This window comes from Podarcis filfolensis, assembly GCF_964270895.1.
Source record: "Podarcis filfolensis genome assembly, chromosome: 6".
Classification (NCBI taxonomy): domain Eukaryota; kingdom Metazoa; phylum Chordata; class Lepidosauria; order Squamata; family Lacertidae; genus Podarcis; species Podarcis filfolensis.
In genome coordinates, this window is record NC_139609.1 from 57,182,385 (window position 1) to 57,206,960 (window position 24,576).

A 24,576-nucleotide genomic window follows, 5' to 3' on the forward strand; every position below is an offset into this window, starting at 1 on the left:
TTCAGCCTCCATGGGTGGCATTCAACTAGATTTTACTCAGAGTAGATCCATTGAAATCAATAGATATGACTCAGGTTGCTTAATTTCAATGGATCTACTCTGAGTAAATACTAGTTGAATACCACCCTGTGTGTGCAAAATGCTTGTTTGTGAGTGTTTTTTTAAAAAAGCAATTACATTTACACATTGAACATATTTTAAACCAGATTAATGGCACAACTTTGATAGCTCAGTTGGTTAGAGTGCCATGCTGATAATGCCAAGGTTGCAGGTTCGATCCCCATAAGGAACAGCTGCATATTCCTGCATTGCAAGGAGGTTGGACCAGATCCTCAGGGTCCCTTCCAACTCTATGTTTTTATGAATCTGTATGCCACGCCTCCTCACCCAACACATCATTACAAGACATACACGCACAAACACAATTTCTGAGATAACTATTTTGCAGGATAAGAAAAGAAAGCTTTCCCTGAAAAAAGACAGGAGAGTGTTTTATTGAATGCATTATTTATATATTTGGAAACCAATGCAAGCGCCACCATTAAGAACAGACTTAACCAGTAATGTCATAGCCCTTCGTCCAGGAACTTGGCAATAGTGATGAAAACTGCAGAAGCACAGAGTGGGATGTGGAGAAACGATGTCTTCACTTCACAGCAGTACAGCAAATTAGGAAGTAACATTAACCAAGAAATAATAGAAAACTTGCTATGGCCAACTACATTATAGCACTTTAACATGCATCTAACAACCAAATAAACTTCCTGACATTTCCCACATAGTAAATGGATCATCTGCATTCATGTCTAGAAGAAACAGATAAGCTCCAGCATGCCTTCACAGTTCTCCTGATGTTCAAGATTATCCTCTTGCAAAAACTGGAGCTTTTTTATCCAGTTCTTTCTTAATAGCACCAATTAGAGGGTATTTTCCCTGGTTGCAGAAAGAACCCGAAAAATCATCCTGCTCAAGTGTCCAAACCATAATACCTCCCAATTGATTATCCTTCATGTATTGAACCTAAAGAAGATTAAAAAAGAAAGAAAGGGGAAAAAAGAATTAAAAAACAAAAACAAATTCTATATCAAATGTAAAATTTTATGGAACTTTTTTGCATACCACACATGGATTTTGTTCACACATCATGGCACGCCATACAACATGACTTACCATGCATGAACCAAACACAGCTGCTTTGTTCCTATCTTGCTAGCTTGGCTGAAAACAAATCACCCCCTTTCTTAACATTACATCCAAACCAGTCTGTAGTACTTTGTGTTCTCCATACACAAAGCAGAGAAGAACAGAGCAACCCACAGCAAACCATTAATTATGGCTTACCATGGTGTACAACCTGGGCTGTGGAAGCATCTTAGTCTACGCTGTGCTCCAGATGTGTAAAACAGGCTATTGCTGTCATTTCCTCAATATAGACACATCTGTCTGTCAAGCAGCTGGAAGGCCACCATACTGCACATGCACACATTTGACAAACATATCTTCCAGGATGGTACCAGCCACCTCTATAGGTCTTCTGTTAGGGCTGGATTTTCACATGGCAGTCAAATGCACATGCATTCACACTCACAGCACAGAGTATTAACACCATATTCATGCACATTGCGCAACAAATTCCCATATGATCTCAAAGTGCACACATGTATTCTGTGACAGCTCATACATGTAAAGCAGCAAAGTGATATTTTGCTGGGATTTTTTTTATGGGCCTCTGTATTCTCTGATGTTGGCAGCCTGATAAAATAATAGAATTGTGAGCAGGCCTGCACATTGCTTAGCCGTATAGCAATCCAAGCTACAATCTCATATCTAACAGCCACGCAGCTTTGTACAATGGCTTGCCACCTAGTTTGAGTATCATTGCCCAGTGAAATAGAAAATTAGATTGAAACCAAGCCAATAGTCAAATCTTTGTAAAAACCTGTCCAGGCAGGTCCCCCCCTTATGCAGGAGTTACGTTCCAGAGCCCCGTGTGCATAAATGAAATCTCGTAAAGTGGAGAGTACCCTCTAAATACCCTTTAAACACCCTCTCTGCTGCTCTCTCTTCACCCATACCAAAAATACTGTATTCAAAAATGCCTACAACTAGAATTGAAACTCGGGGGCTGGCTGGAGGCTGGAAAAGCGGCTGCTGCTGCACTACTCCATATATCAGCTGCTAGGTGGGGAGGCTCAGCAGCCTAAACAAATCCCTGTTGTGCCTCCAGTCTGTTTGGGGCTTCCTCCTCCCTCACTGATATTCTCTTTGGGCTCTGGAAAGGGTATCCTTATGAACCGCAAGTGCTCTCCAGCTCTCTCCTGCCATTTCTGGGTTTGAATTGAATTAGTGAATTGTTACCAAATTGATTATACATAAGTGGGGGGACACCTGTACTGCCCGTCACAGTTTTTCTTTTATTCTGCTTCTTGCCACTTAATTTGCTAGTTCTTGCAGATATGGTCTGTGTAGGCAGCTGGGATCATCCAGCTCCTATCCTGATGTACATCTTTGATGGAAACAAGATTTGCCCTCTAAATAAAATTGAGTGGTGGCATCTCTCTGTATGACATTCAGGCGCTCAGCCACTATGGCCTATTTTAAGAATAAGAGGACCTATCCTCACACAATTTCATAACTTTCCTTACCAATACCTGTAGATCATGCAACTTAACGGACAAAGGGAATAGACATTTGCCAGTACTTACCTTGATCTGAACACTTGTCACATCTTCATATCCAACCCACTGGTTCCCTTTATAGGAGTAGGGGACTTTTTGTTCCTGAATCCATTCCTTCTTGGCACCGGAATTAAAGCCACAGATCTGACAGAAATAAATTGAAAGTCATAAACATGAATGCTGATGTTAGCAGATTGTCTATTACTGCAGGACAGGACTAGCCACCATTTTGTCCTGACATCTCTCTTTTGCCTGCCAATGATGGAAAGGCTTTTCACCGAAAATGGAAGGCGCTGGAGTCACCTCCACAGCTGGTGACATATTGCTTGGGGAGTCTGATCTCATAGAAGTGGGTCTCTCCTCTAATAGGCCACTAGACCCTTCCCTTGTGTCCAGATCTCCACCTGCCAACCTGCTAGGACCTTCCCCCACGTTAGTTCTCCAAGGTCCTCCCATTTATCCTCTGACTATTCTCTCCACAACGTTTCCACAGCACTCATGACGCTATAACAATATATATGTGAGCTATAAAAAGTAGGTTAAAGTTTTACCACAACACATGTTTTTGAAGAGAAAATCTGATATAGATTTAAAGCCCTCCCCCATACCATTGCTTTGAGGTCCATAAAGGGATTCCATAGGTAGTGGTACAGTTTGGACACATCACTCCCCCACTTTCCCAATTCTTGCCAGTTAAACTTGATTTTAGGGCAAATGCTTTATTTCAGATTGAGGACTTTAGCTTTCCCATTGCTTTGGGACTGGGAGTGCATACCCTCCAACAGTGCTTTTTTGTGGGGGTACACATACCCCTAAACATTTTGTGAATTAAGTTTGGCCTTGTTGAGGGGCAGCATTTCAATATGAGTAGGGAAATGAGAATACCCCTAAACATTTTTTTAAAGAAAAAAAACACTGCCCTCCAACATTCCTCATGAAAATAAGAACATTGCTCACCCCCCCACCAATTGACTCTCCTTGACCCCTCTTTTTTGGTCCTGCCCCCACAGAGCATTTCCTATCAGAAGAATGGCGAGTGCCACCACCACAATACCAACGGGACACAGCTTACATGCTAACGCCCTGAGAAAACCCCTTATTCCTTTTTTATTTTGCTTTGGTAGATTTAAAAAGAAAAACACACACCAATAAATAAATTTTAGAAAGGGACAAGATTAAATGTGGGTGCACAAAGCTTTAAAAAATCCAGACTCTTTGCTCTCTGCTCCGCTTCCCCTTTTTTCCTGCCCAGGGCGGCCCTGTGCTCTGCCTGCTCCTCAGAGCCAGCACATCATGTGGGCCTGGGCCTTGGCAGCAGCAGCTTCTCCTCCTCACCTGCTATCCAGCAGCTGCTATGAGCTGCCCAAGGGAGGAGGTAGGCAGCGGCGGCCATGGAGAGGCCATGGAGAGGCAACGGGATGCTCCCTCGTTGCCACTGCTGCTCAGGACAAGTGCTAGCTCCTCCTCGAGCTCAGCAGTGGCAGCACTGGTGGGGAAAATAGGGACATTCTGGGATCAAATCAGGAGCTAGGATGGCTTTCATAATACCCTGTCTGTCCTTGGAAAATCAGGACACTCAGAGGGTATGGGAGTGAAGAAATGCTTCGACTGTATGACATAGTGGTGTGTGCACTCTCTCTCTCTCTCTCTCTCTCTCTCTCTCCACACACCCCTATGTGATGTCTGGGTTGTCTATGAAGCCATACATATCTAATTATGTACCATTTCTAAGACAGAGCATGAGATAACTTTGTGTTAAATTTCTCCTGCCTTCTTCCCATCCTAATTCTAATTTGAATCCATCTCCTTGAGATTGATGAGACAGAAGGGAATTGGAGTTTCTATAGGCTAAATGGGAACTAAATGGGAACCTACCTCATAATAGGCTAGTACCCCCGCTTCTTTTGTGAAAGGACCTAGTGTCCCAGCACCAGATACTGGGGCTTCAACTCCAGTCAGCTTGGTAGAAAGGGTATAAGACCGGCCATAAGTGGGGATTCCCATGATGATCTTCTCAGCTGGGGCACCTATGCTGCGTAGATACTTCACAGCGTAGTCCTGAAGAAGGAAGAGTAGACTAGTTACTGCATACATTAGGTAGGACACTGAATGTTATTTCTAAACTTCTTTATTTATTATTTCAATTTCTATCCCAGCCTTCATTCATGGTCCCAACATGGTTAACAACATAACACACCATTAAAACAATTAACAACTCAGATAAAATATACAAAATGACAATACGTCCTGCTCATACCCAGACCCATGATGAGGACAATTGACTTGAATGTTATTTATTTATCAGCAAAGCACTCAGTTATGCCAGCTCCTAAGTTGCAAGGGATATACACACCTGTCAGGGGCTCGGGAGCAGGAGCACAGGGGAGAGAGGAAATGGAGAGCGAAGGGGAAGAATCCGAGGGCAGCGTAGGGGAGTATGACAGTGACCCGAGAGATTCCATGAGCTTCTCCAGCGAATCAGAAGATTCCCAGAAGGGGGCGCCGATGGTCAGGGCAAGGGGGGTCCCAGGGGGGACGCACCAGAAACAAGGAGCCAGCGGGGACCCCCAAAGCAGCAGCAGGGGATCAGGACCAGTTTCCCCACCAGAGCGTAGTGGGGGGGAAGAGTCACATGTGTCAGGACCAGCGTCTCCTCCAGCGGGGAGAGAAGATGAGTCAGGGCTGACCATGCCTCCATCGGAGAGTGGGGGAACGGAGGGGAGGTCAGTTGCAGCTAGCCTCCCCGAAGGGGGAAGCAGTGACAGCAGCAGTGAAACGGTCAGGAGGAAAGTTGCCGGCTGGGCGCGCGCGCCAAGTTCAAATGTACAGGCGCGAGGGACAGCAGGAGACCCGGATTGGGAACCAGCTCCTAAAGCCCACCGGAGGGAGGGGGAAGACTCAGGGGAATCAGCGTCAGAAGAGTCTAGAAAGGGTGAGACCCCGACGGACAGGCGGACCCAGAGGAGGAAAGAGCAGAGGAAGAGGTGGAGCAAGGCTAGAGTCTTAAACTGGTGTCTGGGGGGAGGAGATTCAGACGGAGCTTCAGCGGTCTAGAGTTTGAGACGTAGAGCTGCACGCTGCGGCTGTGGAAGTGAAACTGAACTTCAATAAAGACTTTCGTACTTAACAACGAAGCGGCGTTGGTCCTTTGTGAGCTGGGATCTCGGGCAGCTCTGACAACACCACTCCCCGCTAACTAGCTCTCTAGGCAATCTATCTCTGTAGACCTGTGTTCCATCTTGGACATTTGAGCAACAACATAGCCACGCCTCTTCCTGATTTCTTAAATGCCCTTGTCTGACATGGCCAACACAAGCACCCAATAGCTCCTCCTCAGTGACAGCTCCAGCTTCTCCTGTCACTTCAAGTCCCTCCTTGTGTATGGAGACAGTGGTGGGGAAGGATGGAGGCGATTCCAAAGGCACCACTCTCTCTGGACCCACCACAGGCTCTTTAGCTTCCAATACCTCCTCCAGCTCCCCACACATCACCGACCCCTTCCCCTAGATCTTCCTCCTCCCCGCTTGCCTCCTCTGCCCACACATTCTCTCAGCCCTCATGCTCCTGCCCATCCCTGAACCAAAACGTAATGCAGCACCATGATCAGTTTCCATGTGACCCAGTAAAGTATTCCCAGCAAATGCTTGGCTGCAGAAGTGTGTTTTTAGCTGCTGCTGAAAAGGAAGCATTGATGGCACCAACCACACTTGGAGGGAGAACCAAAGTGTTATCACAGAACAGGCCCTATCTTAAACTTCACCAATTGACAGGGTAAGAAGGACCTGACTGAACCACTCAAGATTCTAGCAGCTGTGTTTCCCCTTAGCTGGAGCTTCCAAACTATCTTCAAGGGTAGTCCCATGAAGACCATATTACAGTAATCTACCAAGAGGTTACCAGAGCATAGATCACTGTGTCAGGGCTCTTATGATCCAGAAATGGCCATAGCTTACCAGACATTGCTGGAAAAGGACACTTTGAGCCACTGATGTCATTTAGACCTCCAAAGACAATGCTGGATCAAGGAGTACTCCTTAAGCTATGAAATGTTTCCTTCAAGTGAGGTTCTCCCCATGCTGAACAGGTCACCTTTCTACTTCCTAGACCTGCCTGTTCAGCACATGTTGCAGATTTGTTGCTCAATGCTATTATCTATGGGATGCATGTGCCTTGGAAAAATGCAGGATCCTGAATACTAGGCTGTTTTAATACCAGACTGTTTTATTTGGGAAATCTGTCCCCTATCCATCTGCTTGAGTTAATCTATCTTGTGCCAGTCATGAAATCAATGGATGGAGGGGGCAAAGTAAACAGAGCTTTACCACTGATATTTGATTCAGAACCTTGTCCACCAGGCTAGCTTTACTATTGCTACAGTAAAGAAAACATGTGGCATTTTTTTTTTAAAAAAAAAGCTTATGGAAAAGCCCTTTGAAATATTTAACAAAGTCCTTGGACTGACAACTTACAACATTGTAGTAGGATGCAGATCCACTGTCAGCTGTGCTCTTCTGAAGGGGGCTTAAATGGCCTGTGAAACTTTCCCAGGCGCCGTGAAAATCAAAGGTCATGAAGTTAATGAAATCAACATATCTAGAGAAAGAAGAACAAATGGTTACTCGAGACCCTTGGGGAATAACTACAGTTATCTTCAGTTTCTGTTAGGTTTAATAAATGTCATCCACACTAGCCTTCCAGAATGGAAATCTATTTGTAGTTACTTACCATTTTGGAGCAAAACTGTGAGCTGACATTTTTTGGTCTCACCTCTACCTTACAACTGAAAAAGGCACTTTATGTTGAGGATATTAAATTTCTGTTATTTAATGTAGGGGGCAGGGGGCGCTGGGTGTGTTGCACTGCGCTTCTTGGCAACTCTCCAAAGCTGTTGCCATAAGCAGTGGACACTTGTTTTTTTAAGATAAAATTCAGGCTTAATTAGCAGGCATGCTCTGAACTAGGGAAGATAAAGTACTCTGCTAACTGATTCAGCCACTGGGTGCCAAGGATTCGACCTGGAGAAGGATTTTTGTTGCAACTATCGGTATGTTGGGGAGGTGAGCCTCCATTACTTCCTTTTGATATATTTTGCATTTGCTGGTTTTCTTGGCAAATCTCCCCCGAAGTACGGTTTGAAATAAGCAAGCAGGACTGAAAGAGTATCTTGCTATCATTATTGTTATGGTTTAACTACAAAATTGACTGTGTGAAATTTGGACTATGATTTTGGCAAAGACCTTTAATTGAATGATAAAAAGAATTTACGATGGGAGCTGCGATGTTTTTTACGGAAACATCAAGTCATTAGCAGCTGAAAAAAGATTACAGGAGGGAATTTTAGATATCTGCCCGGCGCTAATGGCGAAGAGGCAACATCTCCTCCGGTCTTGGCTGTGACACAGTAAGAAATGCAGAAAGTGAAAGTGGATGAGAATGTTGGATTACAGGACAATATTTCACACATAATTACAAAGGACTAATCCGCTTGTCTAAACAAACTCAGAGGATGTTAAAAATAAACAAAGGATCAACATTTGGAAATGTTTATTGGGATTATCTGACTAATTAAGGAATGCAGTAACAACATTAGATCATCACTCCCTGAACTTCAGAGCATGGGAAGTCACCCAAAGATTTATAATTTGGCATGATTATTTGGCTGTTTTGTTGTATTATAATTTGAAATGTTTTATGTGGTTTTTGCTGGATTGTTAAATTGGAAAACTTAATAAATATTATTTATGAAAGTAAATTACTGTTATTTATTAAATTTGTATACCACCCTTCTCAGGGTACACAAAGAAAGTTGTGCAAATAAGCCCTAAATCATCATTATAGCATCTGTTTGCTTGCCTGAACCATTTAAACTGGAACTAAAGAAATGTACTGCTTGCTCACTGTAATTGCCCCACCCAGTTTGCTGTTCATTCTGTTTAATGTAGATTCTTTTTTTAAAAAAGTACTTACTCTGAGATTGTCTGAATATCATAACCTTTGTCAATGGCTTCCCTTCCAGCAGGTATTGCAACACTCAGTAAGAGTCTTTTCTGACCCCGCCTCCGAAATGCTACAGACAGATCCTAATGGGTGATGCAGAGGATTAATGCAGCTACTACTACTATGAATCTTACCCCTCCTTCACCATAACATCCCAGGGCAATTTTGTTATTGTAACTTGCCCTGGGATGTTATGGTGAAGGAGGGGTAAAAAATAGAGTAGTACAACTTAAAACAGAATAACCAACCATTCACACCCCCACCCCAATCAGGTTAATTCCTAGTTTTCAAGTAGGTCACAAAAATAAATTTTGCCTGTCAAAAGCAAAGAGGTGCCTTTTCAACTGAATAATGATGCTGTTAGATTGACTTGTGTAGGGAGGGAGTCTTACAATTGGGGGCTACCACAGAGAAGTCTCTCTCCTGGTCTGCCACTCCTCAGACATCTGAGGAGTTATCCACAGTTATCTTCTATCCCACATTTTCAAGGCACCAATCCACATTTTCCCATTCTGTATCCAAGTGCTTTCCCCCCTTTGCCCCACATCTTTCCCCAGAAAAACCTGATCTTTACAGCTGAATTGAAGCAAATGGCTTTTCATTTTTTCTGTAGATTGCTGTTTGTGCCAATTCAGTGGTAAAAGAGCGGGGTTTTGCAGAGAAAGTGGTGGAGCAAAAACAAAACAAAGACATAGTCAAAACAGAAATCATAAGTTATTATTTGTGATTCCTTCCCATCACTGTCTTTTGAATCAATTTCTTTGTTAAATGTATTTGCATAAGGATGATTTGTATTTTGCTTTACCTTAACCAGGTTAGTCAAACGGCTTTTATCAGACAGTTCTGCTAAGGGCCAAGCAAGATCAAAGCCATCGAAGTTATTTGTCCGAAGCAACTGCAACACAGACATCACAAATTCTGAGCGTGTGGCAGGAGATGCAGTTATTCTTCTAAAGCTATTACAGACAGGAGACAAAAACGTAGAGGGATTCTTGATTACTTTGTATTTTTCATAGAAATAAAATGAAGCCATTATTATTATTTTTTACAGTAGATGATTGAAGTATTCCACAATAACTGGAAAAAAGTTTCCACGGGCAGAGAAGTATTCACACTGAAAGTATCACTCCCTCCAATAGAAAACTCAGTACACCATGCCAACAGAAATGGACCACTGGAAAACAAAAGGGAGCCAACAGAAGGGTTGGGAAAACTTGTTGATGACCAGGGCCATCTTTACCCAGTCGTGCAAGGGGTGCGGGGCACCTGGGCGCTGAATTCTGGCGGGGTGCCAAATGTATACCTCTCGATCGGCGACAGTGAAAAGCAATGGAGCTGTCAGGTGGCTGTTGCAGTTCGAGAGTAACCAGGCAGGACTCCGACCTGTGTTTTACAGGCTTTATTTTGGTGCACACTATTTACAGTGAAGAGCCCCAAAGCTCATGTCTGGCTCAATCACTAACAGAATCCGGGAGTGGTCTTTTTATGGACCTCCCCCAACATAAGAGTTTTGTTACCCCCAACCGTCTCTGCCCCTCTCTGCGCCTCAGACTACTGTGCAGGATGGACGGTGGCAAGGGCGTGTTTCCCTCCTGTCCAGCTTGCCCAGGTGTGGTGTTAAGGCTCCCACCAGCATCCTCTGGTCCTTGCACCTCTTCCCCACTGGAGGTGGGGCTTTCCTCCTCCCCGGAAGAGGAACTGCTTCACAAGATTTTCGGAGGCTCCCTGTAACACAACTGCCCTTCTGTTTCTTGCCTCTGAGCCAATGGCAGTTCCCTGACAGGAGCGAAAGTCCCCCCCCCCCCGTCGCTCTGTTACTCCATAGCATCAAATATCACTGGCAAGTCAGGAAACAAAAGCAATTTATTCCGCTGCATCATTGTTACAGGTGAGCGATTCCCCCCCTAAAAAAAGGTCAGCAACTTTGGCTTCCCCCCTCCCAAAAAAGCTCAATAAAAGTTAATTTGGGGGCGCTGGGCGGATCTTTGCACCCTGGCAGTGCATATGCTAAAGACAGCCCTGGTGATGACTATAGAAAAACAAGAAAGCAAATTGGGAAGGTGAATTGGCCTGTGTTGGTCCTTTTACAGCGCACAGTATATATTGGAGGGCTTGACTGGCTGGAGCACTGGAAAGCAGCACTCTTGTTAAAGGAAGAAGATACACATTTTGTTGCAGGTCCCACTTGCTGAGATGAATTGTAATCTAAAATCCAAGAGAAGAATGGTTCAGTGTGCAACTTTATACACCAGGGTTTGCCTATGCTCACCCTCCCACTGGAGGTGTCAAGAAGCATTAGGCTGTCTCACAGTTAGACAGGGAGAAATGTGGAAATAGCCAGGCTCTGACCATCACCACACATGTTCAGAGAGAGAGTTTACAGCAAGGTGTCAACCCCACTTCTGGGAAGTATACTTGCTATACTGAAAGGACAGGCCACTTTGGAAGAGAAACCTTTGGCTTTTTTTCACTTATGATTTTTACTGGCATAAGCAAAAATTAAGTTCAGTGGTACCTCAGAAGTTGAACGGAATCCATTCCGAAAGTCTGTTCAACTTCCAAAATGTTTGGAAACCAAGGCATGGCTTCCAACTGACTGCAGGAAGCTCCTGCAGCCAATCGGAAGCCGCAGAAGTCGTGTCCAATGTTTGGGTTCCAAAGTACGTTTGCAAACCAGAACACTCACTTCTGGGTTTGCGGCATTCGGGATCCAAAACGTTCAACTCGTAAGGCATTCGGGATCCAAGGTACGACTGTAAACAGATAGCTCTAGACTTACGGTTCAGGTCCCATGAGAGCTCCACCAACAGAGAGAAGGGTCTTCAAGTTGCGATTTCTAAAGAAGAAAAGAGTGAATAAAATAAAGAGTATTAGGATATTTTTAAAAAATGATTTCAGCAAAGCAGAAGTCAACTTTGGGTTTTTTATAGCACAGAACATCATCCAGAGTGTTACATGTGCACAGTTAATTAATTTTCTCTGGATTGTGCAGAAGGGGAGGGGAGACTGGCAGTAGGCCAAGCATTTTGAGTAATAGGCTGTATGGAATAATCAGAGCATTTGATACACTTGGAAGTAGCATATTTTTCACCATCCCTCATTTAGTGCTACCAAAGCAGTGATGAGTACTTTAAATAATTGTTTCAGCTGATGAACAGCTGGAGAGGTTAGAGTAAAGTTGTGTCCCTTGATACACTCCTCTTCTGCTCAGAAACAACCTGCCAGAGACTGCTTCAAGGCTTTTACTTTAAAAAAGTTTGAGAAAGAATAATACAACTCAACACAATGTGATATTTGAACCCCAAATACCCATCAACCTGTGAAGTTAGTTAAGTAAATGAGGCCTCTCCTTTCACAGTGGTTTAATTATCAGCATTATTGATTCCATTGCTGGTGGAAAGTGCAGTGACTTGCACTGAGGAAACAGTCAAGGCACTTGGTGTCTTGCAAGAGATAGAGTCTGGGGGTCCACACTGCATGCTACATAACATTGGGTTTTACCCTTCAGAAAACAGTGAACACTAGCTACTGCTGGGGAGGCAACTAGGATTGGAATCATGGTGGATATGATATAACCTCCCTGCCATGGTTATACCAAGAACTGTCCCAAAGCATTCATTTTTGAAGATGAAAGTTTCCATTGGCTCCAATGAGAGCTTCATTTTAGATACAAAATCAGGGGCTAATTATCACTGGGACCATGGTGGAGGGGAAGGGTTAAACAAGCCATGTCCAAGCACACATCATGTTTCTGATCACCATCCCTGGTGACTATTTATTATTGTAAAACATACATATGAGGTTAAGTTACATCTTCATGTGTAGTTTGACCCAAGGCCCACTCACTCCCTGAAAGAAAATTCCCAGCTAGGCTCAGCGTGGGCTGTGTCAACAATAGAGGATGCTGTGGAGGTAGGGTCCCCTTTGTGTTTCATGTTTTGTATGTGCCTTCTTATGTTACCCACCTTTTAAGCTGATTGAGAGTCCCATACGTAGTGGCATCATTCCATTCACCGGGCTCGAGCTGGTTGCCACTTATTTTGGCGAAAGCATAAATGATGTGGGTGCAGAGATTTGGATCAATCTGATCAGCGACAAAACGCCCTGAAGTTTCCCGGTACTGGGACCAGCTGGTGAAATAGCAAACCAGCTTAGAGGCAGAAACTGTTAAGATAATTAGGAGAGGTAATTAGGTTAAGATAATTAGGAAAGATAATTTTTTTAAAAAAGAGTTAGTTCCCTTCCAGATAGGGATGTAAAAAAGCATCGCTTTCTGCTGCCACCTGTGTCCATTGCATGCAGTGCTCCTTCCATCCCTCTGTTCTTGGGCTTCTTCTGACAAAACTTACATTATTTGTCTTGCTGTCCACTGTGGTGGAATTTCACATCATTAATTACATTGTCATTGTTTTGATCCATACCATTCAACTCAATGCAAAGGCAGTGCAATACAAACTGGGGTGGGGAGTAATCAATTATGTATGTATTGTTTGCAGACTGAAGACAACAGTGAATACTGATTCTTTTCACTAGATCAATTCTGTTCTGGGCATGGGATGAATAAGCAAACACCAGCAATTTCCACTGGCATTTCTACCAGAATTCTCCAACAGCCATACTTCAAAATGACCTTTTCATTCACCCTGACAGTGGTGGACATTAGGTTCTCAAATCTCAGCAGCACCCTGTGTGACGCTAAAATTCAGTGCTCCCCGCCTCTCACTCTCCATTCTACAGCATTGTTGTGGCACCTCCTGCAGTGCCACTGCCCTGGTCACACCACCCAAAAACCACCTCTGATCCTGATTCGTTTGCATAAAGTTTGTGGGGAAGTTAGAGGATGTCAGTTCTTCCCTGAGCATCCATACTGATTTGTTTGCAGGGATATTATATGATGTTGCATCAAGCAATTGTTATCTCACAATCTTTGGGGAATTTCCCTTTCACAGAGAGTCCATTTTTGAGGTGAAGTCAGTGCACCAAACCAACTTTAATTGTGCAAGTTGCATTTGTCTGTATGCGCTTGAATCCCACCCACAATTAATGACAGTCTGGACACACCCTTAGTCAAATAATATGTGGGAACCTGCCACAAAAGGGCAAAATGCAGGACCTGCAATTGCTTGGGCAGTTGGTACATATGTAGATTCACTTCACACAGCCTGTATCTATATCACGAGTAGGGCTTACAGATATGCTCCTTCCTTCCTTCCTAACCTCTCCCTGCCCCACTGCATACACTCTGGGTTGAAGGCAAGGACAGGAATTCTATCTCCATTTAGTAATTTTGCGCATATCACAAATAAAACATTGATTCAGACCCTTCCAGGGGAGGGGGAAAGTGTTGGGGCACTTTCAGACATCCTGGGATACCTGTTCAGTGGCCAAAGCCCCATCATGGAGAGCTTCCCTCATTACCAACCCTTGTAGAATGATTGAAATGAGGGAATGTGAGCATATTAGAACCCTAGTAGAGACTGACACAAGGAATTTCCAACCCCAGAGTGATTTCCGAAAGCCAAGAAAAGAGGAAAAAATAACTTACCAGACTGCAGAAAGATCAGCGCAGTGATGCTTACTGCAAAAAGTCAAGAGGAGAAAATCATGTTATGACAAGACCAGACCTGCTATAAATACCATATTATCACTACCTTTTTCAAATTCTTGAATGTTCAAAGTCATGCACTTTGATTAATAAAACTACTCAAGTCAATGAGCATGATTACCCTAGGCAGAGAGGGATTTCAAACTTGCTTAGATGGTTAGCTACATGGGATTTCCCCACACAGGGATACGGGCTTTTCTGTATTGCCCATGAAATTTTAAAAGGTACATAACCATAAATGTTCAAAATAGTATTCAGTTACCCTCTCCATAACTTGTACCCAATTAGCAACATCAACAGCATGCAATCAGTCACTGCTGTCCTGCCAAAGCAAATCCTTGGAACTCCAGCTGGAGAAAGCCCAGGATAGTCTCCAATCCTAACCTTCAATCACATTGCCAAACTCACCAGCCCACATGGAAGCCTGACCCATCCTGGCTGCTGTACCACAATGACAACGTTGCTTTCTTTACAATTGTGCTTCCACACCGCTGATCCCAACCTTTTAAAAATAAAATTAGAAGAGGAAGTGAAGGCATGTAACAAGTGTGTGGCTTTCACACACTTAAGTGAAAATGTCCTCATTTCTGTTCCTGGAATGATTGTGCAATTGTCTAGCCAGGAAGTGTTGCAATCAGGACTGTGGAATTTTTATTTTTCACAGCATGCTGGTTGAAGCTGACATAATGGGAAAACCAAGCCAAACAAGTTTAATATCCTTTCCTATGTGTTCCAGATTGCTTGATTAGCACATTTGAAATCTTGATACGGGACCAGGTTTATCCAAAATACTTTGGCCCTCTTCACTTGTTACAGTTCACATGTTCAATCAATGCATGGGTGGAAAGCGGACTGTGCCAGCTAGTTCCACTGCTACCACTCGCCTGACCAACCTGCATGTTGACATGGACATCAGCAAAGGGGACATGTGTGCTATACATTGTTTAGCTACATGTATGAAGGTTTTCAGGTCATGGGTTCCAAATTGTGTCGAAGCCTTTGCATAAACAACTGTACACATGAAGCTTTCCCCTTTGCAAATGTCTGTAGCTAACATATTGTTAGATGCCACCCCTATCTCCGAGTGATGCGAGATTCCAGGGGTTCCAGGTACTTACCCAAGTTTTGTGTTTCCTTCAGAAATTAGGCACAGCAAAGACTGTGATGTCTTTATGATATATGGCTTTGTTGTTGTTGTTTTTTTACATATATACAACCTGCACCTAGATGGAAGGATTGCAGAGCATCCTGGCTTCCCTCTTAAGGGCAGCATTGGATTCAAAGAACAGCAAAAAGCCACTCTCTGTGTCTCTTAGTCCTAGCCTGTCAGCCCCAGCTCACATGGAGTTTTGCCCCTCCTTCTCCTTCTTGCTGCTAACTGACTCCAAGGACCTCCTCACAGCCTGCTTCATTCAAAGCTGAAACCCTAAACCTGGCCTTTGCCTCTGCCCACTAGCACCCAGCATAGGAGGAGTCCCACTACTCTTTGCCTGGCTGTCTTGTCCTCTGGTGGTTTCCTTGATGGGGCATCACCAGCCTTTGTCCACTGCTACGGGACCATCCAGCTAGCTCTCCTGAGCTGGCTTGGCTTGTTAGCATAACTAAATCCAGGGGATTCTCTGTTTGGCAATGTTTAATCAAACCATTATTCAATCAAACTTTTACTAAATCCAGGCACGAACCCATAACATCATGGAGTTCAAGAAGGACAAAGCTGGAGGGGGGAGTGCAGTGGCAGGGGTGTCTCTAGGTGTAAGAAGCACCCAGACTTGCATGGATTGAATATTTGAGCACTAATAAGTGAACTGGGGCTATAGTTACACATTGATTTATAGAGCATTCAGATATCAGTTTCCGGTGCTGATCAGCTTAACACACCAAAAGCACTGATCAGGCACACTTGGATCTCATCACAAAAAAAGAGAGCACACCAAATAGTTTTGAAGACTACCCTCCATTTTGGTTTGCTGTGATGTGTGAGCTAGGCATGTACTGTATATATGACCAACCTGTGCTGTTGTCATTCCTGGTGTTCGAAGCAGAACTGTACAGTGGTCCAGCAATATGGTATAACCATTACTTCCTAAAAGGTATTTGCAGGTGCATGCTCGGATCAAAGTATTAATTAGGGGCTCTTTTTATGACAGGATAAATGTTATTTGTTATAGGAATGATATTATATTGTTTTGATTGAATTAATGTGGACCTTAATAGCAGGCCACATGATTGATTGATAGATGATAGAGTATTGCCAGATATATCTTTGAAGAACCCAGCAATCCAATAAGCTGATGGGAAATGGAGCCCAACAACAGCTGGAAGGGTTTAAAAACTTCCTTCTCATAGATCTAATCCAGCCACCAAGAGATGTAAGGGAAGAGAATCAAATGTTGTGAAAGGAAGGAAATTTGTGTACCAAACTGTGTTTTCTCTCATTTTATTCTTTTCCCTTTAAGTGACTCTGAGATTCTCAGAGAAGCTGCTCTACTGGGTAATTAAACATTTTCCTACTTCTGCAAATTCAAGTACCAGAGCGATTAACAGTTGGTATGAGAGTCTACATTTCATTGTTTGACGCAGAATCTAGCCTAGCATGAAAGCTATTTGCAGAAGCGAAAGTGATATAGCAAATGTTGTTCCTAATTCATACACAGCTTTCTAAGACTCTGTAACTAATTCAGGGAATATTAGCAGCAATTGATGATGTTTTTTTTTAAGGTCAGAACATTTAAGATGAACTCAGCTTAAAAAGTGAGTCAGTATTGGTCCTATATACATATTTAGGGATCATTTTGAATGAAACTGATTTGACCTATGATGTAGTTGCAGATGAAGTAATTGTAGTTTCATCATCAGACAAGGGTAATACAGGGCCTAATACTCACTCCATGCTGGATAAATACAACCAGAAAACCAGCGATGTTAGTTATGAATAAACAAATAATCCATCAAATAAAAATAATAGCAGAATAACTTGGTTAAATGACCAGGACAATAATTAGTCCATAGCGGCTTCTTTTAGTTAAGGAAATAAAGGAGCAAGAGGTCTTGAAGTCTATATCAATAGTCTTAGTAGAGTCACACAGTAAACTCAGTGGTAAAAGAATAAATTTGAATCAAGTTAAACTGTATGTGTATATGCTTCACTGCTTCTTACTGATAGTGGATGCTGAGCGTTTGCAACAGCTCTGATATTTGGGAAATTTTCTCTAAATCACTTACATGAAATCAGAATCAACTGCTTAGAATCCCAAAATTATAGCTGCAATCTTAAACATCCAAGGGAGCTAGCACCATTGAACTGAATGGTCTTATGTCTAAGTAAACATTGCAAAGGATGGTTCATTGTCAAGAAAGACGAATCCTTAGAGATGATGAAGGTGGCTGGAACTGTGGCTTTGGCAAGAAAGGACAGCCAGCCTTCTGATCAAGACTCCTTTCTAACCTGCCCTCTGTTCATGAGTCCGTGAAGACCTCAGTGACTCAAACAGAATCTATTGTTTTCTAACCTTTCATCTCAGTTATACAGACTTAAGATGGATAGCTTTTTTTCTTCCTATGCTCCTAACTGTGATTAATTTATAGGCATTTTAAAACTGAAATGCCACTTCAAGAAAACCTGTATTTTCTCCCCTGCAGCTATGAAAGCAGACACAAGGCTGTATTTCGGTTCAGAAATGAAATCAAACCATCTTTAGGAGGCTAATCACAGTTCTTCTGTGCCACATGTATATTTCAGCCCTAGTGGAAACAATAAATACAAAATAGCTGTAAGCTTAAATTCAAGAGCATGGTTGAGCTACTCAGATAAAAGGAACAACTATCTGATAAAATATAGAACATTATTTGTTAGAGAAGTGTAGAGTGCCATCTATTGGCAGAAATACTGGGCACAGCCACCAGAAATAAGTTTCCAATTTCTAGATTCAGGTAGGTAGCCGTGTTGGTCTGACGCAGTCGAAATAAAAATAAACAAAATAAAAAATTGTCCAGTAGCACCTTATAGACCAACTAAGTTTGTTCTGGTATAAGCTTTCGTGTGCATGCACACGTCATACATAGAGCCAAGAATTGCAAAGTTATTAGATAGTAAAGCAAAAGCAGAAATGTCACTCTTGGATCCTAAATTTGTTCCTTGTGGTTTTTTTTTTAAAAAAAGATGAACCAAACAGAGATAATGTTTTGAAATACATGTTTTAGTACCAGTTATTATTAAAATGAATTCACAGAGCTGGTTGCCTGCGAGGTATGCAACAAAACAAGCCTCTAACTACTTTTAGTTGATATGAGTTTATTTTCTTTTGCTAAAATTATCACAAATAGGGAGCAAGTGGATACATATTGTATAAGCAAACTATTATGAAGTGCTCATATCTTGCTGGCTGGTGCGTTGTTCTTTGGCGCAAAGCAGAAGCAGATACTATAACCCTATTTGTTAAAGATTTGGAGAAATATGCGGATGAACATATTGGAAGTATAGGCAGTTTTACAGGGACAGCAAAGCACTTAGTTCTGAAATACTTAGCTCTGAAGACAACGGAATGTCATCTTTGGGGTTTGCCTATATTAGAAGCCGTTTATTGAGGATAATTGCAACATTTGCACTGATTGTCAAAAGTTAGTCCTGTTGGGCAAGGCATGCTGAAAGTCTTTTTGTGGGTGCACATATAATACTTTGTGGCATCTTGCAAATCAGCATGGATCCCATCCTCCTTGTCAAGGCAAAAGGTGTCTGCTGTAGGTGCATCAGGTTGTGGTACATCAGGTTGTGGCGCATCAGGTTGTGGCACATCAGGTCTTGGAGGTTCAGCAGGAACTGGAGGTTTGGGGTTTGGTGCCAGGCCTGCCAGAAGAAGAATATAGATAGTTTAGCCTTTTAAAAAAGCACTCTCTCTCTCTCTATATATATATATATATGTATGTATATATATAATACTGTATATATCTGGAGCTGGCGCTCATGAAAGGCTCCAGCAATGCAGCTGCCTCTTCTGCCTCTTCCTCTGACTTCTTGTTTCTGGAACCACATGCAAGGCTTCTGTGCACATTGACTTTTAGGATGCTGTGGCAAATTTAAGCTTGCAGTGTGAGGTAAGCCTTTGATTGCTCAATCAAGGAAAGGTGGTCTTCAGATGTTCCAGATTAATTAAATAAATTAAATGGTGCTGAAATCTAACTTGAAATTTAATGGGGATGGGGTGAAATTAGTCACACACAAAGAGAACCTTTCAATATCAGTAGAAAAGGAACCAGGGAAAGTGCTGTTTGGTGCAGAGAAGTGGTGTGTGGGAAATGTTCATAAAACAGAAGGCATGGTGTGCAGAAAATGTTTTTCTCCTTCCTTCATAATACTAGAACCTGGAGTCACCCAATGAAGGGTGGGAGAGTCAGAAATGGTTAACTGGTTAAATAATGGGATTTCTTGTTTCCACAAGAAATGGCGCTGACCATATTAGATGGATTTCAAGGTAGGGATTAGATGAAATTATGGAAGCTAGGGCTGCTAGTCATGGGGAGAATATGCTGCCTCCAAGATCAGAGGCAGCATCCCACAGTTGCTGGGGGAGGGGGACAGTAGGAGAGACCTAGTGCCTCACATCCTGCTTGTGTGCTTCTCAGAAGCATGTGGTTGGCCACTGTGGGAAAGAGGATACTGGAATAGGTAGACTTTTGGGCTGACCCAACTTGGCTCTTATGTGCTTACACAGCCTTGATTGTTCATTCCCTGGTGTGTTGCATGAAGAGGAGGAGAAATGCACAGCCTAAGAGAGCTGTTTTAGGTTAAACGAGTTTATTTAAGCACAGCCAGAGGCCTAAAGGGAGACAAGAAACTCCCCTTTTCACAGAGACCTTTTTTCTTCTTCTTATATTATGGGTGCAACTACCTATTGCTATATAACAGGAAGCCAGAATGAAGTAAGAGTGTTGGGTAAATATTTAGTTCCCTACAGGCCTTGTGACTGAGGATTTCAAGAAAAACAAATATAATAACAAAGGATTAACCTGTGGAGCCAAGTTCTCTCTTCAGAGTCTGGAGGAGTGGGTATGCTCCTTGGCCACAGAAAGAACCACTGAAGTCATCCAGATCCATGGCCCATACCATGGCACCTCCCAGCTTCTTTTGCTTCAGATAGTTGACCTGAGAGAAACAGAAAACAGGAATTCAAAGGCTTTTGGGAGTAATAATAATGGTGAGAACCGTTCTAGGGCAATGAATATGGCTCCTGTTTAAGACGGAAATTAGAATATTCAGAGGTCTGTAAGTATGCTGCCTTTAACAGTAAAGTCGAAGACAAAAGTAAATCATCATGACAACTGACAATTTCAATATGAGCAGTTGCTGGAGTGGTGGGACAGAGCTGACCTCCAGACACTAGCATCACTTATGGCTAGAGCCAATCCAGCACTTCCATCAGGACATCCATGCAGCCCAGTGCCTTGCCCCACCCTACCCATGTAAGAGGCAGTGTTGTCAGTATTGGGAGAACAGCTCTGCAACATCACCCTATCACTGGCTGCTATTGTTCAACATTAAGCATTTTGTCCTTGGAAAAGCATGGTGAACCATAGCTACCCACTGCATGTGTTTTTATTGATTGGTTACATTTATATCCCACCTTTCCTCCAAGAAACTCAAAGTGGTATACATGGTTCTACCTCTCCCACATTTTATGTTCACAACAGCACTGTGAGGAAGGTTGGGCTGAGAGATGGTGACTGGCCCAGGGTCACCCAGTAAGGCTTATCACTGAGTGGGAATTAGAACCATGGTCTCCCAGGTCCAATACCCTAATCACTATAGGCAGTGAAAACCTCAGCTTATGTCAGACTTCGGGGAATCAGATCTCTCCCCCGGTGGCAGTAATAAACAGATCAAATGAAAGGAGAGTTCTTACCAGTTAGTTTCTTTAATAATCACAGTGAAAGACAAAGTAATGCATATCTCTCTAGAAATGGCGATGCTCCCAGTAAAGGTTCAGCCCCTCTGTCCCCATGAATCTACGTCACTCCTATGTTGGGTAATCTGAGTTTGTTGCCGCTGTGCTTTCTGTTTTACCACTCTCAAAGCCCTTCTAGTCTTAGGCGAAGGGGGGGACAAGTGGGTCAGGAATGCTGTCCAATGACACTGAATCTGCCACCTGTCTCCCTCGGTGTTTCCTCTTCTAGTTGTTCCTCATCCAGTATTTCCCAGCTTTCCCCCTCTGGACTATGCCCCTCTGCAAACCACTGTTCTAAATCAATACTGTCCTCCTGCCCTCAGGAAAAGTGTGTGTGTGTGGGGGGGAACTCCCACCATTCCTCCTCAGTCCAGCCCCTGACACCTTAATTCCTATTGGAAATTGCATTCTACATAGCAAAGTGGTCCTTAAACAACCTAGTATCTTTATTATCTAGTAATTATGTAGCTTGCTAGCATGTTTACTAGGTGATGATTTTGAAGCATAACATTGACTGAGCTCCACTAAATGTTTTGTACAGATAAAAGCAAATATATGTATAATTGTTACCTTAGTTTTAATGCTGTCCACATTGTCGTATCCTACCCACTGATTTCCCTTGAAGGAATAGGGAGCATTCCCCCCTGGAATCACTGCTGTGGTGGCACCTTTATTAAAGTTGCAGATCTGAAGCAAAATAGATTGGAGCATGGCTGTGTTACCACATGGTTGAATTGAGACACTTGAGGTCAGACAACTTCCCCATGACAACAAAATGTTGGACAGCTAGGTTTTTTTATATATATAGGACCACACTGGGGAAGGGGCATGTGTTGCTCCTTCAGCCGAGGATGACGTAACGTAGGTCTGCAAGAAGAAAGGGGTTGCCATTTTTGTAGAGCAAAATAGAGGTGAGTTTTGGGGGCTCTGGAAGTTAGCGGTATCAGGGGTGCCCTCTCTCTGGAGATCTGATGTGGCAGCTTTCTTCTGCAGTATTTAATTGCTTCCACCTATACACAACCTGTATTTGTAAAACGAAAAACAAACCTCCCGCAACAACCCAGTATTGCAAAACACAAACTTTCGTAAGCACTCTACTCTTGGAACATCTCACCACTTAGAGAAGTGGGGCAAGCCTAACATTATATATATTTAAGCATCTTTCCTACCTCATAATAAGACAAGAATCCAGCCTCTTTGGTGAAAGTGCCAGCTGTTCCTGGTCCTGAGGCTGGAGCATTAACCCCATTTTGTGTGGAAGAAAGGGTAAAGGTTCGTCCATAGAGAGGAACTCCCAGGACAAGCTTTTCAGCTGGTGCTCCTTTGCCCATCCAGTACTTCACAGCATTGTCCTTGATGAGGTAGAATGAGATAGAAAGCATGATATCAATGCATGTTGCCCAGTCTTACTGTTCAGATCTCTGGTTGCTCCACAGACCTGTAGTTTCCCAGCAGCCACGACTCAATGGACTATGGATGGAGACATGAGTCTTTTCCCAGTCTGTATCAAATTCTCATATATCCATTCACTAGTTTAGTCTACCCCATTTCCACATTATTCAATGATGAATATTTTTAAAACTATACGAAACCATAACAATGGCATTTAAGCATGCAGTATATCACAATATATATTGTATCTCAATGTATTTCAATATGTATCTCAATATGTATTTGATCTGTTTTTGTACATTTTTTCAGCCAAAAACTTTATCCCAGTTCCATATTGGAAACCTTTCACAGGATGTAGAGCTTGGCAAAGGCTGACCTAGAGGACCAAGAAATAGTGGGTTTGCTTTGTACCTTTGGACATTTTCTTTACTTTCAATTAAAATGAGAGGCTACAATTTGCTAGGAAATATTTAACACTTACGGTGTCAGGGTACAGAGGGCTGACATGTCCTGTAACGCGTTCCCAAGATCCATGAAAGTCATATGTCATCAGGTTGATGAAGTCCAGAGACCTGCAAGGGGAATTCGAATATGTTTATTCCATCTCTAGCATAAGAATCCTGAGTGGATGCATTGTGGGCAATTATGTGCCCACTGGCATGATTTGTCAACCATGATTTGAAATTATTGGACTAAACTGGTTCTCAAGTATCAAATGCAAGCTGCCTGTGAGTTGACACCATTAATTTCCCTTCATGGTTCATTAGTGCCTCATCATACTCACTGGGAAATCTTGTCCACTTCATAGCCATTGTCAATGGTTTCCTTCCCAGCTGCCACAGCAGCAGACAGCAGCAGCCTTTCCTTTCCTGTCCGTTGTGCTTCTGCCTGGAATTCTTTCGCCATTTCCTATGGCAAATAGTTGAGTAGAACAATAATTAAATTTGCCTTTGTCCTTCTCTTAAAGCTCGAGGATGTGGAAGAGATGGAAACATCCCCATTTCCACACTCTCTAGCTTCTTGGCCCACCCCCACATCTCCTGCTTCACCCATGCTGGCTGATGACCTCTGCTTCATGCCTTGCATGGACACCAAGACAGATACACAGCTCTGAGTCATTGGATGTGAGCTCATCCAGGCCTCCAGGATCCTGCTGAGGCTCTCTCAGCATGTTAATCATGGCCTCTCCCTCCTGCCTGATGGACTCAACCAGCCACCCCCCTCATTCCCCTCAGCAGCCTCCTCCTTCCCTGCCACCAGGTTGGCCAAGAAGCAGCTGAAGAAGCTGGAACAGGGACAGGCTCCTCTCACATTTCCTTATTACTGAGAGCGATGTGGGTGAGTTCCTCATCAATGGCACCTGGGCAGGCTACCTGGAGTCAATATCTACCTTACCACTGGCAGTAGGCCTGAGAGCCCCACTATCTCCTCCATCACCCACTGCATGAGGACCCCAGCTAGTACAACATTTGGTTGAGCTGATGCATATTATGTGTACTGTATTTTATGTTTATTTTAATGAACCAAATAGAGTGAAAGATTGTGAGTTATGAGAGTGGGCATGAATTTAACAGTGCTTAGCATTTTTCCCCAGCTGCTTTTTTGTTAAGTTGTTAATATTGTTTTATAGATTATAAATGCCGTATTGATTTGTTAATCATACAATATGACTTTTGTTGCAATTGTGATGTTTGGTTTATTTTTCAGCTGCTGTTTTATAGATTGTAATTGTTTCATTGACAATTTGTTAATTATTTTATATGATTTATACTATATTTGTGATGTTCTATTATGGTTTATCATGTTGTAATTTATTGTTTGTAAGCCGCTTTGGGATTCATTTGAATGAAAAGCGTCATAGAAATACAATAAATCAAATTAAAATCAATCCATAAAAAGGGAAATCTAAATTGAATCAAAGCAGAAGAGGTTTCCCAGTAAAGAGCGGAAGTGTAGGTAGGTAGAG

The 24,576-nt window shown here is 42.8% G+C and overlaps 2 protein-coding genes across 2 annotated transcripts in view; both read right to left on the reverse strand.

Annotated features, from left to right (window-relative positions):
- LOC310765275 (acidic mammalian chitinase-like) overlaps positions 1-24,576 on the reverse strand; it is a 44,818-nt gene that overhangs the window by 13,214 nt on the left and 7,028 nt on the right. The window contains exons 6-11 of the mRNA XM_083620054.1: positions 23,395-23,519; positions 23,092-23,182; positions 22,388-22,570; positions 21,789-21,905; positions 20,284-20,419; positions 18,873-19,123 (exon numbers count right to left, since the gene is read on the reverse strand). Of these exons, the coding sequence (XP_083476180.1) occupies positions 18,873-19,123; positions 20,284-20,419; positions 21,789-21,905; positions 22,388-22,570; positions 23,092-23,182; positions 23,395-23,519 (903 nt within the window). The remainder of the gene's footprint in view (positions 1-18,872; positions 19,124-20,283; positions 20,420-21,788; positions 21,906-22,387; positions 22,571-23,091; positions 23,183-23,394; positions 23,520-24,576) is intronic.
- On the reverse strand, positions 491-14,907 carry LOC310764352 (chitinase-3-like protein 1). Its single transcript, XM_083618059.1, has 10 exons — positions 14,689-14,907; positions 14,221-14,253; positions 12,641-12,839; positions 11,455-11,511; positions 9,481-9,631; positions 8,646-8,758; positions 7,148-7,271; positions 4,554-4,736; positions 2,706-2,822; positions 491-1,020 (listed from the first exon to the last, which is right to left on the reverse strand). Exons 1-10 carry the CDS (start codon positions 14,711-14,713, stop codon positions 862-864), a joined length of 1,161 nt encoding a protein of 386 aa, XP_083474185.1. The 5' UTR covers positions 14,714-14,907; the 3' UTR covers positions 491-861.